At 38.8% G+C, this 18,666-nt stretch overlaps 1 protein-coding gene across 4 annotated transcripts in view; it reads left to right on the top strand.

The window, feature by feature from the left end:
• The window catches only part of LOC126249024 (WD repeat-containing protein 7), a 363,427-nt gene that overhangs the window by 252,184 nt on the left and 92,577 nt on the right, over nucleotides 1–18,666 (top strand). For all 4 annotated transcript variants that reach the window (XM_049950629.1, XM_049950627.1, XM_049950628.1 and 1 more), the window contains one exon: nucleotides 12,885–13,149. In XM_049950629.1, coding sequence (XP_049806586.1) covers nucleotides 12,885–13,149 — 265 coding nt within the window. The remainder of the gene's footprint in view (nucleotides 1–12,884; nucleotides 13,150–18,666) is intronic.

Genomic DNA, 18,666 nt, shown 5'->3' with positions numbered 1-18,666 from the left:
AACGTTTCAGCAGATCTTCAGTGTGTTTTTTCCAGTTCAACCCCTAATCAGTGCATACACCTAGAAATTTTGAATATTCTACCTTAGCTACCAATTTCTGATTGAAGTCTATATTTATTAATGGTGTCATTCCATTTACTGTGTGGAACTGTATGTACTGTGTTATGTCAAAGTTTGATGAGAGCCCATTTGCAGAGAACCACTTAATGATTTTCTGAAAAACATAGTGTACAATTTCACCAGTTAATTCTTGTCTGTTGGGTGTGGTAGCTATACTAGTATCATCGGCATAAAGTACCAGCTTTGCATCTTCATGAATATATTATTATCTTCCTAATTTCAGAAGGAGAGGTGGGTGGAATTTCAATTGTATCAGAATGTTAAATCATACAGCTTACTTGAAAAGGATGCTAAGCAATATACATACAATAGTGTATCACTGAACAAGAGAGAGTATTATAACAAAAACAGAACTCGCCCTACAGTAGCAAGAACGATTGAACACATCAGAGTTCAGTGCAGTACTTAACAAAAAAAAACTAGTAATTCAAGAAATGAAACAGCTAATCATAGTATTCAAAACCACCACAAAGGGGAAAAAACACAAAAGAACAATATAGATGTAAAAGAAAAGGCCTTCAGAAAAAACTAAAGCAGAAAAATCTGTTTACCACAAAAGCTGGAAAGGGTCACAATATCGCAGTTATGACAGAAAAGGAGTATATTGAATTATAAAAAGACCATTACACCTACAAGGAGTGACACCTATGACAAACATACAATGAACATCAGCCATTCTCAGGCTCATCGCAGAACAAAATTACCGTGGGTTCAACATTAACTTTTATTAATAACAAGGAGTGCTACTAATATCACCGCCATTCAGTGGCCTTGTGTGGGAAATATATTCCTGAATCATGTAAAAAACAAAATCTGTGATAAGATAGTGAAATTAAAGTGATTCAGTATTTGTATCAATACACACATGATGTAATTTCCGTGGTAGCTTGGATCTCACTATTAAGGGAAAAACCATCTGTTCACAGTATACATGAAGGTCACGATCACAAACACCAATCCTGTCATGTCATAACACGTTAACAAACCAACTTCAAATACGTAAAAAAAAATTATTGCATAGATGGTCAAAAATATTTTTATAGCTGAAGTCCTCGCTCATTTCTGAGCCACACTAAGGTGAGGTGATGGATAGTGTTTGTCATTTCTCGTTCTGGTACTATATTATTGTGTTTGAACCACAATTAAGTCTAAACCCAAAAGCAGGTTCATCATTAAAATACAACACTTACCACTGAAAGCACATTTATTATGAACATCGACATACAGCCAGAGCAGAACCAAACTCCTTGCCAGAGTATGCTACTGTTTATACAAACATTGAACATTATGGAATGTACAAGCATCACAAATGTAAGATACATCAGGAACCTTCCAGGGATGGTAAATATTAAATAACAAATAATGTCAGGTGGCCAAGTTTGAACTGATGACTCACAGCATGCCAGCCAGCAATGCTAAACCATCTCGCCACACTGCATGTACCACAGCTAATGGCATTGCTCCCTGACGTGGAGAGATAGTTACCCACTGTTTCAGAAGTTTTGATGGGAGCTGAGTACAGTACCCTGTATCTAGATCTTGACAATGTCGTTTTTATGGCAATGCTTTTGGATCCTCACATTCTACTCATTTTGTCACATCCTCTTCACTTTGATGATCACTGGGAGTAACCCATCCCATCAAAGCTTCGTGATCATCAAGTGGGTCTGTAGTTTCCTTGAACAAGAAGCCCCCATCATTCATTTGTGCCCGATTACTGTAGTAGGGCATAATTCAGAGGACATGAACAACACCTGCTTGCTTTTGTTATGAAGGGTCATAATCCTCGACTTCCTATGTAAGTTCCAACAACCGACAGAGGATACGATGTAGCCCAAAGTAGCACTTTAGTGGTTTTTCCCAGTTGTACCTCACAGGCCAGTGCTTGATGATATAGTGCTCCTGGTATTTCTCCAGGGCATCCAGAGTCTGTATGCATGCCAACTGCCTTGCTTCTTTTATCCTCTTGTTCAAGTGTTATGTATAGTCATTCTGAGTATCATGTTGAGTACTGTCAGTTGAAACAGGTACAGTGTACCCTATGTCATTTCAGGCTCATAACCATGGAGCAGAAAAAAATGGTGTGAAGCATGTAGTAACTTGCTTCCCAGTGTCTTATTCAAATGTCACAACAAGCAGTATTGTATTCCAGTCTTTCTGTTCAACATCTAAGTACACTGAGAGCATATCTGAAAACATCTTATTAAACCATTTTGTGAGCTCATTCATCTGTGGGCGGCAGTCTGTTATCTTCCTGTGAGTGATGTTGCAACATGAAATTACCACTGATACTAGTCTCTACTAGAAAACTTTTACACCATCAGAGATCATGACACAGTGATGTTGCAACATGAAATTACCACTGATACTAGTCTCTGCTAGAAAACTTTTACACCATCAGAGATCATGGCACAGGGAGCCCTGTACTTCAAAATGATGTCATCCACAGTCAGTTTTGCAATTTCCTCAGCTTCAGCAATCGGCACAGCCTTGGTGACAGTCTCCAATTACTATCTCATCTGCTATGCTATTATCCATCGCTTCTCATTGTCAATTTCTGGAACCTCCCCAAGACGTCAATTCCAATTCAGTGGGGAGACACTACTGCAGGCCGTATTGGTATGAGATGCCCCAGAGAAAATTGTACCATTTGCTTCCATCATAGGCATTTCTTACCATGGCTCACATTGTATCTAATGGATCAGTAGAGACCTGGCCAATGATACCTGTGTCTGATTCTGTCTAGAGGCTTCATGAATCCCAGGTGACCAGTTGCTAGAATGTCATGGAGATGGTTCAGGGTAGATGGCCATAGATGAGCTGGGGTGATGAGCAACCATTTCCTCCACATTGAGTCATAGTTCATCAAGTACAGTATTACATTTATTAACTGGAAATTGCTTTAATTGGTTCCTCCTCCTTCAAGGCTTCTACAGTTTTTGGCAGTGCTGGATCTTCTTTCTGTTCAGCAGTAATGTCATTTAATTGCAGCACTGGCTGTCATTTCATTCACACTGGTGTGTTCCAGCAAACAATTCCTTGAAAGGTAGTCAAAAGTTCATTTGTTTGCATTTGCTTTTTGTGTACCACTGTGTCATCATACTCCTGAAGCTTCAGTGGCAATTACCTATGTCAGTGTGACAGAGCTTTCTGGCTAGTCAGTTAGTGTAGAGAAGGATAGTCTATCACAATGGTGAATAGTTTGACAGTTAAATAGGGCTGTAACCCGTTGATGGCCCCAATAACTGCAATGCACTCTCTCTTCTTCATAGAGTAGTTTCCCTCAGATTTGGAGAGTACTCTGGAAGGATAAGTTACCACCTTGATGAGAAATTTCTTGAATTTGTACCAGAATGGCACCTATCTCATTATTATTAGCATTGGTGTGAAGTTTTGTCTCGACAGTCTCGCAGGGGATGTGCCTTAGTACAGAAGTACTTTATGATTGCTGGTAGTATGCACACATTCCAAGAAAATATATCACATATCAAATGTGGCGAGGAGTTGGAAAACATGACTGCTCTTATTTTCTCTGGATTGGGCTGGACTCCATCACCATTCTCAAAATTTTTCTTTCTTTTTCGGATTCAGGCTGAGGCATGCCATCTGATTACACTTGAACACAGTTGTCAGGTGAAATCTTCTTCCAGTGTCTTAAATGAAAAACAATGCTGTATCATCCAGGTAGGAGAGATACATTATCTGTTTAAGTTGTCGAAGCATGTTGTGAACCGTATGTTTGATTGTGGATAGTGTGTTACACTGTCCAAACAGCATAACTTCAAACTCATAGCCGCTGCTGGGAGCTATAATGACAATCTTTCTCAGGTCTGTCTCATCAACCTCAGTTTGCCAGTAGCCTGCTACAGGGCCATAGTTAGAAATACTCATCTTCACAAGGATCACAGGAGAAGATTGGGCACTTATTAAAAATTAAATGGTATCATCCTGCAGCATCTTTCCACTTCCTCCCGGATTGTGAATTATTCTGCTGGCGACACTCTTATATATATATCGATGGCTAGTTGGTAGATTATCCCCTGTGTTGATACTGTTTCCCTATGGGCCATTTGGTCTGTCATACCTCCACTGCAGATTTTGAAGCGTCTGAAAATTTGGGCAGAAGAGCTAACACTGGTCAAAATTGTTGTCTGGCCAGGCCAAATCCTATTGGCAGTTTGATAGTACAGTGAAACCCCGCTTTTACACACTTTTCAAGGGACTTAAAAAAAACATTATGTAAAATGTGGGAAATAACATTTTAAGCTGTAAAAGTTATGTATAGGATATCTCCTTGCATTTTCACACTTTATGTGTGATATATGTCCATAACAGGCATCAAAAGACTTGTCGGGACTTGTTTATTATCTAGAAAAAACCTCTTATGTAACTGGAACTGATAACTGTCTGGGAAGTAGGAATGTTTGACTCAAGGTCATACATCATAATCGACATTTTTGAAAGCTTGCAGCTGTTATTCGATATTTAAATACTGAAATTCTGCACTACTTATGTATTTTTTCATGCTTAGCACGGCGCGTTTTGAGAATTTTTTCTCGTTGTTGAGGGCAAATATGTAGGTAAGTATTTTGTGTTACGTTTGCATGTGGTGTTCTGCGTCTCCCTTGTAGTCGTCTTTTTGAGGTTATCAGGTTCTGTGCCTCCTCAGTTATGTAGAAAACCACACACTCACAAACTATCACTCATGTTGTTTGGGTAACATAAAAAAAAAGTACGTAAATACTGCACTTGACAAAAAGAATATATTCTCGAAACATGTTTTGCTCAGCATGAAAAACTTGCGTAAACAGCACTGTGTTTATACTAAAAAGTAAAAACATTTGAGCAATGCAAAAGTGAATGATGGTGTCAACTAAAGTGCGCGTCATTTATGTTGGCGGCCGAGTTTAGGTTCGCTCTGCGCATCTGACATCAAAAAATACAGTCAGCCAATGAACACAGAACGACGTTGCCAGAACTCGACTGCAGAGCAGAGCACGGACGAGTGTCTTCAGTTTTAGAAACGTTCAGTCATAAATAAAGTAATGGAACAAAAGCAATGTCTTGATAGCAGACTTTGTTTTTTGAAAGTTTGGAAAAACCATTCTTTATACCAACTGCTTCATTTTCTATTAATTAATTAAACCAAACAAGCAGTAAGACTCTTAATTCAGGCGATAGCAAGGAAAGTTGTTTGTATCAATTTCACGAACCGCTTTTTCGCAATAAAGAACAGCGGTAATTGTTTATTTCCTATTGTACTTCGACGAAGTGCGAGTAATTCATAGGCATACCAACAGTGTTTGTCAGAATTTTGCGTGACCTGTTAGAGACCTTATGGAGAAACTTTGCAGGACGAGCTGCGCTAGCGTAATGGTTAAGGCATTGGGTTAGTAAGTGAAAGCTATAGAGTTCAAACCTTGTGCGATGCTAAATATTTTCTTTATTTAAAAACAATGTCGAAGTGTCTTACTTCACGAATCTTATTCGTTTGAATGCAATTTTTTGAAATTTCTAATACTTTGTCTCTTCATTAACCCTTTCGCTGCTGCAGTCACGTGCTCCCCGCGTCCCGCGCTATGCGCGATTTTGTCAACACTGCACTGCTCGCCTGTGCAGACACATGGTGTTCCCACTGCTTTGACACACTTATCATTCGATTTCACAAAAACTATTTGGCCCAAAAATTAGATTTTTACACATCTTCTTGACTGATACCTTCCCCCCATAAATGACTTAATTTTGTTTCGATGTTCAACCCAGTTATTGTGCAGCATTAAATGTAGTAAACCATTGCACGAAATTTTGAAGAGTTTGCAGAGGTAAAAGTCCATAGCGTATACTTTCCGTATGGTCGATTTTAGTTGCCGCAATGTTGAGAATGAAATGTGGACAAGGTACCTAAATTTCATATAAAATTTACTGTATAACAATATCTCATTTAATTTAAGTACCACATAGGTGTCGTATGTAATATTGAGAAATATTCCGTCTTTCGCGACTGTAATAAAAGTTTTATTTACACCGGGCGCGTTTGGCTTTATTTTAAAGCACTTCAATCAGTCAAAGGAAGTGGGGGGAAGGTATCAGTCAAGAAGATGTGGAAAAAATCTAATTTTTGGGCCAAATAGTTTTTGTGGAATCGAATGATAAGTGTGTCAAAGCAGTTGGAAACACCATGTGTCAGCACAGGTGAGCAGTGCAGTTGATGCGGGGAGCACGTCTCTGTAGCAGCGAAAGGGTTAACGCGGCCGTGGTGGCTTTACTTCATAAACTGTGCGCTCCCCCCTAAATGTAAGCTTGCGAACTATACTATACTATGGCGCTGCTTCTCTTGGCGCGTGCGTCATGTGCAACTGGCAACGCAGCAATCTCCCGCGTCTAGGCGGGCATGCGCGAGCCGCCAAGATAAAAGAATTCAACTTATAGTGCTACAAGTGGCCAAAACATGCTAAATATGATTCTACAAAGGTGACACGATGATCACAACAATCAGGAAAATGTGTTTGTGCTGTAAAGACAGTTTTGAAATGGTTGTTGTGATCGGTCATAATATATTTATTCCAATGAAACCAGTTATTTCCATCAGCCGTGATGCCAAGTAGAGCTAGGCAGCGGCGTTAGATACGGCGCGAATTGTTGCAACTGTTACACATTTACCGGTTCAAATCCACTGAGTATAGTGCTCTGGTGTAAAGAAACTTAACCATGTACTACTTATAAACACTACTGGATGGCCAACATCGTGCCAGCATCAATCTTTCTCCACGAACACTTTTTCATAATGCATAAATTGTGGGAAGATTATAAATATGTTGACACAAAATAGGTCGCAGATTAACATTATGAACATAGGAATTTAATGTCATAAACGGCAGGAAAAAATTAATTGTGGGAATGTAAAAGGGGTTTATACTGTAGTTTCCTCCATAGGATTTTCTGTACATGTTGGGCTGGTTCGGCCAACCCTATGCACGTAACTTTTGGACGAGTTGTGGCTGTTCATGACAAGTAGGGAGTAGTCCTCCTTGACCACTTACATTGCTTATGATCATCAAAGGTATTTATATTTCTTTTTTGAGCCTAAGTAGTTTTTTGCAGTCGACAAAAGCTTCACAGTTCAGGTGAGCATATCAGTTGAGGACTGGAACTAATCTTATCAATGATGGTGGGATACCAATGTCCTCAACAGTAAAGGGCAACCATCCAGAACAATCTTTGTTATGTGTGCTTGTCAGAATACCTTCATCAGTCTGAACCTCCAATCTTCCACATTGTGTTACTCCTTGTGATGCCTTCAAGAAGTTACATTGTAGAATAAAATCATGACTACATTCTGTTAAAATAACAAATTAAAAAGGATTGTGTTCTGTCATTGCTAGTTATTCTGGGAACATGTGTTCTTGTTGCCTTAACATATTTCCAATTTGTGACCTAAAGCACAATCACTTCCATATCACAGAACATAGCCGCCCCCCCCCCCTCTTTTTTTTAACAGATGAGCCATTGATAACTATCAATTACAGAACACAGCCCTTCGAATTTGTCATTTTAGCAGAGAGTAGTACTGATGTTATTTTAGACTGGGCTTTTTACATGCATCAAAAGCAGTCATACACTTTGGAAGATAAGAGCACCAGACAGACTAAGCTATTCCAACTAGCACATAAAACAAAAGATTGGTATGGATGGTTGGTTGTCTCTAAGCTGTCTTTATCCTGCTGTCAAAAATAAGATGAATTCCAGTCATCAGTTGAGATGCTTAGTTAAACTGTGAAGCTCTTGTCAATTGCAAAAAGCTACTCAGACGTGCAATAAAAATCTAAATGCCAGTGATGGTCATAAACACTACAGTTGGTCAAGGAGAAATTTGGATCACTGACTGTCACGAGCAGCCACCGAAATTCATCCCTAGAAAAGCTGAACCATTCCAGAATGGACAGCTCAGTGCCAGTGACAAAGGATCATACTCCGCTACCAATACATATAATGCAGTCGATGAAGTTGCTATTGCACTGCCAGTAGGATTTCACCTGGCCAAGAAACAATGTCAGTGGGTGATAGCCATTCTGCATCAGTTTTCAGGTGCTTTCAAATCAAGAATTGAGAAGACAGACACAGAACCTAGTAGTAAAACACCATATGAACATTAGGGGCCATCCGCTGATTATCCAGGACTTATAAAGCGTGTCACCAGCTGAACAACTTCTATTTTCAGAGGAAGTGAAGATGCTGCTAGATGATGTCATTGATCTTTCAGTGGGTCCTTGGTCCTCTCCTGTGCTCCTGGAGGGAGGAGGATGGCACATGGTGCTTCTGCATCGACTACCAATGACTGAACAAAATCCTGATCAAAGATTTTTACTATTGGCCAGTCAAGGTTCTTGAGGAACACTAGAAAAATACTGCACTCAGAACTTCTGATGGCCCGTGTGAGTTCAAAGTTACACCATTAGGACTATGTGATGCTCCAACCATTTTCAGATGTACAGTAGACAGCCTGCTTAGACACTTTATTTGGATGACGTATCTTTGCTAGCAGGATGACAATGTCGTTTTTTCAAAGACATTGGAAGAACTTCTAAACCACTTCACAACTGTGTTGAAGTGTCTTCAGACTTTAGGTCTCCATGTGAATCCGAAAAAGTACCCATGAAATAAAAATCTTTGGATGCCTAATGGTGATGGAATTTGTCCTAATCCAGAGAAAATAAGAGGAGTCACAGATTTTTTGACTCTTCTCCCTGCTCGTGAGGTCAAAATGACAGTGAATATGCTGTTCCAGTTTCACCTGGATAATACTCAGGATGATTAAGTGAGATATGACAAAAGAAGCAAGACAGCTGTCCCACTGAACAGCTAGTGGAATGACCATGTGTGCTATAATGCCAAGCCCCAACCAATGAGATACACCCCAGAAAACTTGGGGTAGATTTTTATGCTGGTGTGGAAAGTGGGACTATTGAAAAAGTTACTAAAATGTAAATAAGGGCCATATCATCTCTCTTTTGCTTGTCGGTTATCACATACGAAGTCGAAGATTATGACACTCTGCCAAGAAGCCAAAAGCACAGAGATGTTGTCAGACTCCGCCATATGAAGCCCTACTATAGTCCTGATGTAAAGATCATTGTCAGGGTAGGGGCTTCAAAACTTGCCCAATGACCGTGAAGGTGCAACATGAGGGGCTACCTTTGATGCTTTAGCAACACGACTTTTTCAATGCAAGAATCTGCCAGCACCGCCATACAGAGGACCATTTACAAGGTGTAGAACTTGAGCGCTATCGTCTGCTCCAATGAGGACATCTGAAACAATGTGTTGCTGTGTCTCCAGGAGAATTAGCAATGCCACGAGCTGTGGTGCATGCAGTGCAGCATAGTGATTAACTTCACTGTCATTGATCTTTCAGTGGGTCCTTGGTCCTCTCCTGTGCTCCTGGAGGGAGGAGGATGGCACATGGTGCTTCTGCATCGACTACCAATGACTGAACAAAATCCTGATCAAAGATTTTTACTATTGGCCAGTCAAGGTTCTTGAGGAACACTAGAAAAATACTGCACTCATAACTTCTGATGGCCCGTGTGAGTTCAAAGTTACACCATTAGGACTATGTGATGCTCCAACCATTTTCAGATGTACAGTAGACAGCCTGCTTAGACACAGGTCACCAGGTCAAACCCAACCACCAGAAATTATTTGACTTTTAATATTTCTGTCTTCTGAGAGGTTCTCAGAATTTCTTATGTTTGTAATGTGTTTGTTATCTAGAGTATCTGATGTATGGATATACAGAAGCAAATTTTGTCCAAGAGTTTAGTTCAGTTCTGTTCTATCTGTACATTGGCATCTGTAATAAACTTCGTAACAATAACTATCAAATTTGTGTCATTTCCACATATAATTCCATTACACATCCACCACATGTAATATTTCACAACTATCTCTCCATAACACACGCACACACACTCACGCACACACGTGCGCGCGCTTGCTAAACATCCCAACGTCAATAATGCCTTGAAGTCATATGTCACCATTGAAATACGCAAACAGTGAAACAAATTAATATCATACAGCTACAATAACATCTGAGCCAAAGGCAAAAAATTTGATTAAATAAATAAAATATGTAGGTATTGGTTAAAAACAGTTTATAAAACAATACGAAACAGGAATACAGCATCATAAACTGTAAATGACTTGTTAAAAACATGATATGATTTAGCTATTTTTAGACTAAAAAAAAATGGAAAATGTGTCTATTGTTTTAGATGACTAACTGTATACAGGGGTGGACAAAAATATGGAAATACCATAAGAACTGCATGGTTATACATAAATGCAGATGCTAGCGAACCCTGCAGATGGCAGTGTTGTATTTGACCATGAACGGCATCTCTGAAATGTCCTCAATACATCACAAGTGTCAGTCGTAGTCGGAACAGTGTTAGGTGTAGTTGTGAGTGCATTATGTCAGAGCTAAGAGAATTCAAACATGACCAATTGCTCGGTGCTCGTATGGTGGGTGCCTCCATGACCAAGGTAGTCAAAGTGTTTGGTGCTTTGAGGGGCAGTATATTGATGTTTTCTGTCACATACAGGGAAGGTGGAAAAATCACAATGCAGGCAAAAGTGTGTGTTGAATGGTTATGACAGATGGTCATTGAAGAGGACTGTGATGAAAAATAAAAGGCTGACAGTTGCTAAGGTAGCTGTAGAACTGATTGTCACACTCGGGAACCCTGTCAGCACCAAAACAACATGCAAGGAGCGCCATAAGTAGGGAATTACAGGACAAGCTGTAATTCCAAAACCACTGATCAGTGATACAGATGCCCATAACAAGGAAACCTGATGCCAATGTCATAAAACCTGGGCTATGGAGCATTGAAAGAAAGTCATTTGGCCGGATGAGTCATTTGTCTGGTCTGATCCATCCCATGATACAGTGTTTTTTTTTCCTGATGGTGATGCCATGTTCCAAGACGATAGGGTCCCCGTTCACAGAGGTTGCATCATCGAGGACTGGTTTTTTAAGCACAAGGATGAATTGTTGCACCTCCCCTGGACACCAGTCACCAGGTCTCAGTATTATTGAGCATTTCTGGTCTACTTTGGAGAGAATGTCACTTGATCACTATACATCTCCTCCATCATTACCTGAATGTGCACTGTTTTGGAGGAAGAATGGTATAAAATTCCCTTGAAGACCACACAGGACCTGAATTTATCTGTTCCAGCTGTTTCGAATGCCAGTGGGTTTCCTACTCTGTTTTAAGTATGGTAATGTGCTATGTTTGTGGTGTTTCCATATATTTGTCCACCCTTTGTAATGTATGGTACATATAAAACTGCTAACACAAAGTAACTGATAGCATTGTGTGGGATGTGACCAACTGTATAACTATCATGTGGGGGATAATGATAAATGTTTCATTACCATTTCGAAAAAAATTGAGCTGCAGTCATGTAAGTCTGTGATGATAGTCCTCAATTACATATTCACCATTCAGTGTGACACACTTTTCTGAACCGTGTGTGACTTGACATAGACTTTGTTTGTAAATGTCTGCATTTCCGCTGCTCAGTAAATGTTCCACCAAAAAAAACCATCTCATTGGCGCACTGGAAATCCTTACTGAACAACAGTTTCTTAATCTAAAGAAAGAGGAGTACCTTATCAGGAGAATACAGGGCTGAAGCAAAATTTAATACCCACAGAAGCAGCATATACGACCATGTCCTGTACAGAATGAGCTGGGGTGTTGTCGTGGATCAAAAGCACCCTCTTGAACAGCTGTTCGTTATGAGCATAGTCTGCTAACACCATACAGTGACAGTCATAGTGATACACCCAGCACTTACCCACTGTGATTAGGCAACCAAAAAGCTACCTGGATTGCCCTGCCAGCAAATTCAGATGGCTTTTTGCATGAGTGTGGGCAGTTGCAGAACACAGCACAACCTTAGTTGTGCTCAAAATGTAATGCAAAATGTTAAATCTGATTGATGTGTGATTTCACTTTTTCGTTGTCACCTCACTTGCGATATGCCTGTCATACAGCACAAGGCACTCAGCTTCCCTCGCAATTCCTGATTCGTTAAAAGATATCTGTCCCAATGTTCTTTGTCATTGCAACTTCTTTAATCATGCTGAGAGCATCTACACTACCTGACAACTGCATCGAAACTTTATCAGTGGGTTGCGCCTTTTAGGTTAGTCTCCATTAGTGGCGTGTTACAGCACTGTGGTACAAGGACTGCAGACATGTACCTCAAAACAAACAAAAAATGGAGCATGTAATTTTAATTTTTTCAAGGTGATACGTTTAACCCTACAACTACCCTTTCTATTTTACAAATTAGTAATCCAGGCTTAATTTTCAACACACCATAAATGTATATTATTTCACTACTCAAGTGTTTAATCTGTATCTTTCACCATATACATAAACTGATGTAAAATTAGCATCTAATTACAATCCTTTGTATATAGAAATAGCTCTGAGCGAAAATTCGTATAACATCAATGAGATTTTACCATGTAGTCTTAATTTTCAGACAGCATAATAAACAAAAACTGATTAAAGCTACTTTTCTAAAACAAAAATAATGAACTATGCAGAATTTCTTTCCATATTTTTCTTTTCAAGCACAGAAATTAAGAAGGGCTACAACTTCCAAAACTGACTAGTTTTTCTTGTTTGTCAATACTTTGATTGATATTGAAAAAGTTCCACATTTTCTTAATGATTGAATAGATACGTGAAGCAGCACAGGCTCTGCTCTTGGCAGAACTGGGACGACTTGGTCCGAAGGGCCGAAAGGCACTTGCAGATAGCTGGGCAGCATATTTACCTATCTACACACAAGGTCCTGATGGCCATGGAGTGTTACAACCTGGTCACTCACAACAACAGGCACCAGCCACTCCACAGCCTTCAGGTTCTGCCAGTGGTGACAGTCAACAGCAACAACGACAGGGTCATGACGACGAGATGGAGGAGGAAGAAGAAGGGATGGAAGGTAAAAATCACAATAAAAGTAAATAGATTTGCACCAATTGTAGTATAGTTTATGGAAAGCTGTTGCAGCTGCAAAACGAGAACTGTAAACTGAAAATTAACGCAGTGCATGTACTATTTAGAAAATCTGAGAAACTATTTTGACAGTGTGAACCTCAGTTTTCAAGAAGGGAAGTTCTGTTCTGTTACTTGTTATTAATTTAGTCCACATTCTTGTTACCAAATATTATTAGTGGATATCCCTAGTGGTGACAACAGTTCCCTGAATGAAATTTTCGCGTTACAGCAAAATATACTCTGCATTGCAACTCCTTGCCTGATTAAAATGGTACGCTGGATGAAGATAATGTATTTTGTGACTAGTGCTCTTATCGACAAGCCATCACAACCCCCAATCAACTCTTGTCTGCCAAGATTTCTCTCCTATTCGCCTCAAGTCCACAGAAACCCTTTTGTATTTTATCTATTAATTATGAGTGCGCACCAAAAAGTAATGCTTTCGAATTTTCTTATGTGAAAATTCTTAAAGCTTTTTAATGCTCTACATCTTATTATTCATGTCTTCATATTTATTTCTCAATATAGTCACCATTGTGACACACGCATTTCTCCCAACAAGAGACTTGTTTGTTGATACCATCACTGTAGAATGTTTGACTTTGTTGACGAAGCCACTCACTTGCCTCTACTTGCACTGGTCCATCATTATCAAAGTGAAGTCATCAAAGGTGTTCTTTAAGGAAGTATCGGAAACAGGTGAAAACTGAATGGGCCCAGTTTGGTACTGTATAGAGGATGATCAATGACACTGAAGCCAAGGGGTCAAATTGTTGCAGGTGTCATAGCAGTCGTGTGTAGTCTGGCACTGTCATGCAAGAGCAGAGGGTGCTCCATGTGTGGATGAACTCTTTGGACTCAAAACTTGATTACAGCACACTTTTTCCCATGCACCAACATAGATGCATTACACACTGCCATGTTACACGCTGTAATTTAGAGCCCTCTTGCGGCAGACAAATGCAAGTATGTAGACATGAAGTATAAAGATTTAGAATGTTAATGCTTGTTTTATTTTTAAAAAACTTTAAGTTTCCAAATAGATTTTGGGGCATTACTTTTCAGCGTGCCCTCATAATTTATTCTTCCAAAGATCATCTCATCGCGATACAGGATTTGTCCTCAAATGCAGTGAAAATAAATAGCTCAAAATATTCATACACGCACACAACATCTAAGTATGCTTTTATGAAGATAGGACATGTGGTCAACCGTGGCCTCGACCAAGGATCTATCCCAACATTTGCTTGAAATGATTTAGAAAAATCACAAAAAATGTAAATTGATATTGCTGGACAGAGCCAACTCCACCCTCCAGAACAGCAGATAAGTGTTTTAGTGACTGCACTGTCTCATTTGGTTGTTACCTATTGTACAATAGTCTTAGAATTACACACAGATTGATCCATGTAACTATAATATAAAACATATTTTGCACATCATTGCACACACTGAGGACATCCATTGGTGACTCTTTTACCATGAATGTGCTGCAGTGCCCCTTACCTTAAATTCAGTACACACGGAAAATTGACTCCGGTCCCATAAACGTGCAACATTGTCTGCTGCATGTCTGTGTGTCCTCACCTTAGACTGTATGGAGAACTGAGTTAGCATCCTCTTGTGATGAGTGAATTGTTGAACTCAGGAGAATGAAAAAACATTATCATCATACACTGTAGGTCTTGCCACACGATTTTCTTGTGAAAGCATTGTGGTGTGACAAGGTGGTGTATTTATCCTCTGTCATTATTGATCACTACTGTTGCTGCGATAGAAAATACTGTATTGAGTTTTTGTTCATTTTTCCTTGGTAAATGTAAGTCCGAACTGGCTTGTTCATTGATTAGGTATAGAACTAGTAGTAGGGGGCATATAGTTTTCATGGGCCCCTAGACAAATTTTTGTGAGGGGCCCCCAAGCCTTTTCAGCTCCATATTAGTTAATTATCACAAATATTGATTCTTCAGTGTGTTGTTTTACAAGTGAGCAGTAAATAAATGCTGTCTGCATAATGCACTGTCAATTAAATGTGCACTGTCAATTAACTGAAAGTGCCATATATGCAGAGATACAAATTTTAGTCCACAATAATAATAATAATAATAATAATAATAAGTGACCCATGGAGGCCCGGGAAAAGAGTAGGCCTTCGGTATGTTCTGCTAGTCGTAAAAGGCGACGAAAAGAACAAACCACTAATAGGGCTAACCCCCCCCCCCCCTTTTAGTGTGATTAGTTGGTTCAGGACAGAACTAAAGAAGCCTTGGACAAGCGCCGTCACGGTCGGGGACAGCGCTTGAACCCTATGCCCGCCCACAATGGTAATGACACTGCTAGTCACACGGAAAATGATTTAAATCCAAATAGAGGTGTTTTGCAGGATATGCTTCCTGCAACCACCCTAGAAGGAAAACAGAGACAGAGGATGAGATGGTCAGATGAAGTTAACCGACACCTCATGTTCTGTTATTACCAAGCAACAAACTTAGGAACCAACACAACTGAATACAGATCACAAGTACACACAACATTTATTACCAGATACCCAGAATTAAAATTTTTAACAGAACAACGACTAGCTGATCAGATCCTTGTAATAATCAAAAATAACAGGATACCCCAGTCAGAATTAGAAAACATCAAACAACAAGTACAACAAATACTGAAACAATATAATGTGCAATCAGAAGAAGAAGAAAATACAGTAATGGACTCAAACATCCCAGAGGAAACAAACAAAGAACAACACGCATCAATTAAACAATCAGAGGAAAACGAAACTTAAGACAGCCACCAGAACAAGCACAAATAGAACACGAAGTCACACACATGTTAGATATAGAAGAAAAATTTCAGCTGACATATATAGAATACAAAGACACAAATACAGACATTAGACCAATCTTGCATAGACCACCAAACAACCCACAAGTCGAAACAACAATAACAACTATCAACACAATCATACACAACAAAATAAATGAAAATACAACCATGGAAGAGTTACAACTACTGGTTTATATAGGAGCACTCACTTCACTAAATATACACACTAGGCAGAGATCAGAACCAACCAACACACAGAAGAAACCCACAAAACCAGCATGGCAACACAGGCTACAGATCAGAATAGAAAAACTGAGAAAAGACATCGGACAGCTAACACAATTTATAAGAAATGAAATGTCATACAAAAAACGAAAAAGGTTAGGTAAAATCTCACAACAAGAAGCGATAGAACAATTAGATGAAAAGAAGCAGAAATTGCAAGCGTTTGCCAAACGACTTAGAAGATACAAAAAAAGTGAAAATAGAAGGAAACAAAACCAAACATTCAACACAAACCAAAAGAAATTTTACCAGACAATAGATAACACATACATTAAAATAGACAATCCACCAAACATAACAGACATGGAACACTTCTGGAGCAACATATGGTCAAACCCGGTACAGTATAACAGGTATACACAGTGGATACAAGCAGAAACAGACACATACAAAATGATACCACAAATGCCTGAAGTGATAATTTTGCAACATGAAGTCACCCAAGCAATTAATTCTACTCACAATTGGAAAGCCCCTGGAAAAGATAAAATAGTAAATTTCTCACTAAAGAAGTCCACCTCAACACATTCACATTTAACTAAATTATTTAACAGTTACATTGCAGACCCATACACATTCCCTGATACACTTTCACATGGAATAACTTATCTGAAACCTAAATATCAAGCAGACACAGCAAACCCAGCTAAATATTGCCCCGTAACATGCCTACCAACAATATACAAAATATTAACTTCAGTCATTACACAGAAATTAATGACACATACAACACATAACAAAATTATAAATGAAGAACAAAAAGGCTGTTGCAAAGGAGCATGATGATGTAAAGAGCAACTGATAATAGATGCAGAGGTGACATATCAAGCTAAAACTAAACAAAGGTCACTACACTACGCATACATTGATTACCAAAAAGCTTTTGATAGTGTACCCCACTCATGGTTACTACAAATATTGGAAATATACAAAGTAGATCCTAAATTGATACAGTTCCTACACATAGTAATGAAAAATTGGAAAACCACACTTAATATCCAAACAAATTCAAATAATATCGCATCACATCCAGTACAGATTTAGTGTGGAATATACCAAGGAGACTCATTAAGTCCTTTCTGGTCCTGCCTTGCTCTGAACCCACTATCCAACCTGCTAAATAATACAAATTATGGATACAATATTACTGGAACATATCGACACAAAATCACACATTTGCTATACATGGATGATCTAAAACTACTGGCAGCAACAAAACAACAACTCAACCAATTACTAAAGATAACAGAAGTATTCAGCAATGATATAAATATGGCTTTTGGAACAAACAAATGTAAGAAAAATAGCATAGTCAAGGGAAAACACACTAAACAAGAAGATTACATTGTGGATAACCACAGCGACTGCATAGAAGCGATGGAAAAAACAGATGTCTATAAATATCTAGGATACAGTCAAAAAATAGGAATAGATAATACAAATATTAAAGAAGAACTAAAAGAAAAATATAGACAAAGACTAACAAAAATACTGAAAACAGAATTGACAGCAAGAAACAAGACAAAAGCTATAAATATGTATGCTATACCAATATTGACCTACTCATTTGGAGTAGTGAAATGGAGTAACACAGACCTCAAAGCACTCAATACACTTACACGATCACAATGCCACAAATATAGAATACATCATACATTCAGCAACAGAAAGATTCAAATTAAGCAGAAAGGAAGGAGGAAGGGGATTTATCGACATAAAAAACCTATATTATGGACAGGTGGACAATTTAAGAAAATTCTTTCTAGAACGAGCAGAAACTAGCAAAATACACAAAGCAATTACTCATATAAATACACCGGCTACACCACTGCAATTTCATAACCACTTCTGCAACTCTTCAGATCACATTACATCAACAGATACAAAGAAAGTAAATTGGAAAAAGAAAACACTACAGGGCAAACACCCGTATCATCTAACACAGCCACACATCGATCAAGACGCATCCAACACATGGCTAAGAAAAGGCAATATATACAGTGAGACAGAAGGATTCATGATTGCAATACAGGATCAAACAATAAACACCAGATATTACAGCAAGCATATTATTAAAGATCCCAATACCACAACAGATAAATGCAGACTTTGCAAACAACAAATAGAAACAGTAGATCACATCACAAGCAGATGTACAATACTAGCAAATACAGAATACCCCAGAAGACATGACAATGTAGCAAAAATAATACATCGACAACTTGCCATACAACATAAACTAATAAAACAACACGTTCCCACATACAAGTATGCACCACAAAGTGTACTGGAGAATGATGAATACAGATTATACTGGAACAGAACCATTATAACAGATAAAACAACA

The sequence above is a fragment of the Schistocerca nitens genome, chromosome 3 (genome assembly GCF_023898315.1).
Source record: "Schistocerca nitens isolate TAMUIC-IGC-003100 chromosome 3, iqSchNite1.1, whole genome shotgun sequence".
Taxonomy (NCBI): domain Eukaryota; kingdom Metazoa; phylum Arthropoda; class Insecta; order Orthoptera; family Acrididae; genus Schistocerca; species Schistocerca nitens.
The sequence above is the reverse complement of the archived record's forward strand: the minus strand, read 5'-3'. Positions and strand labels throughout refer to the sequence as shown.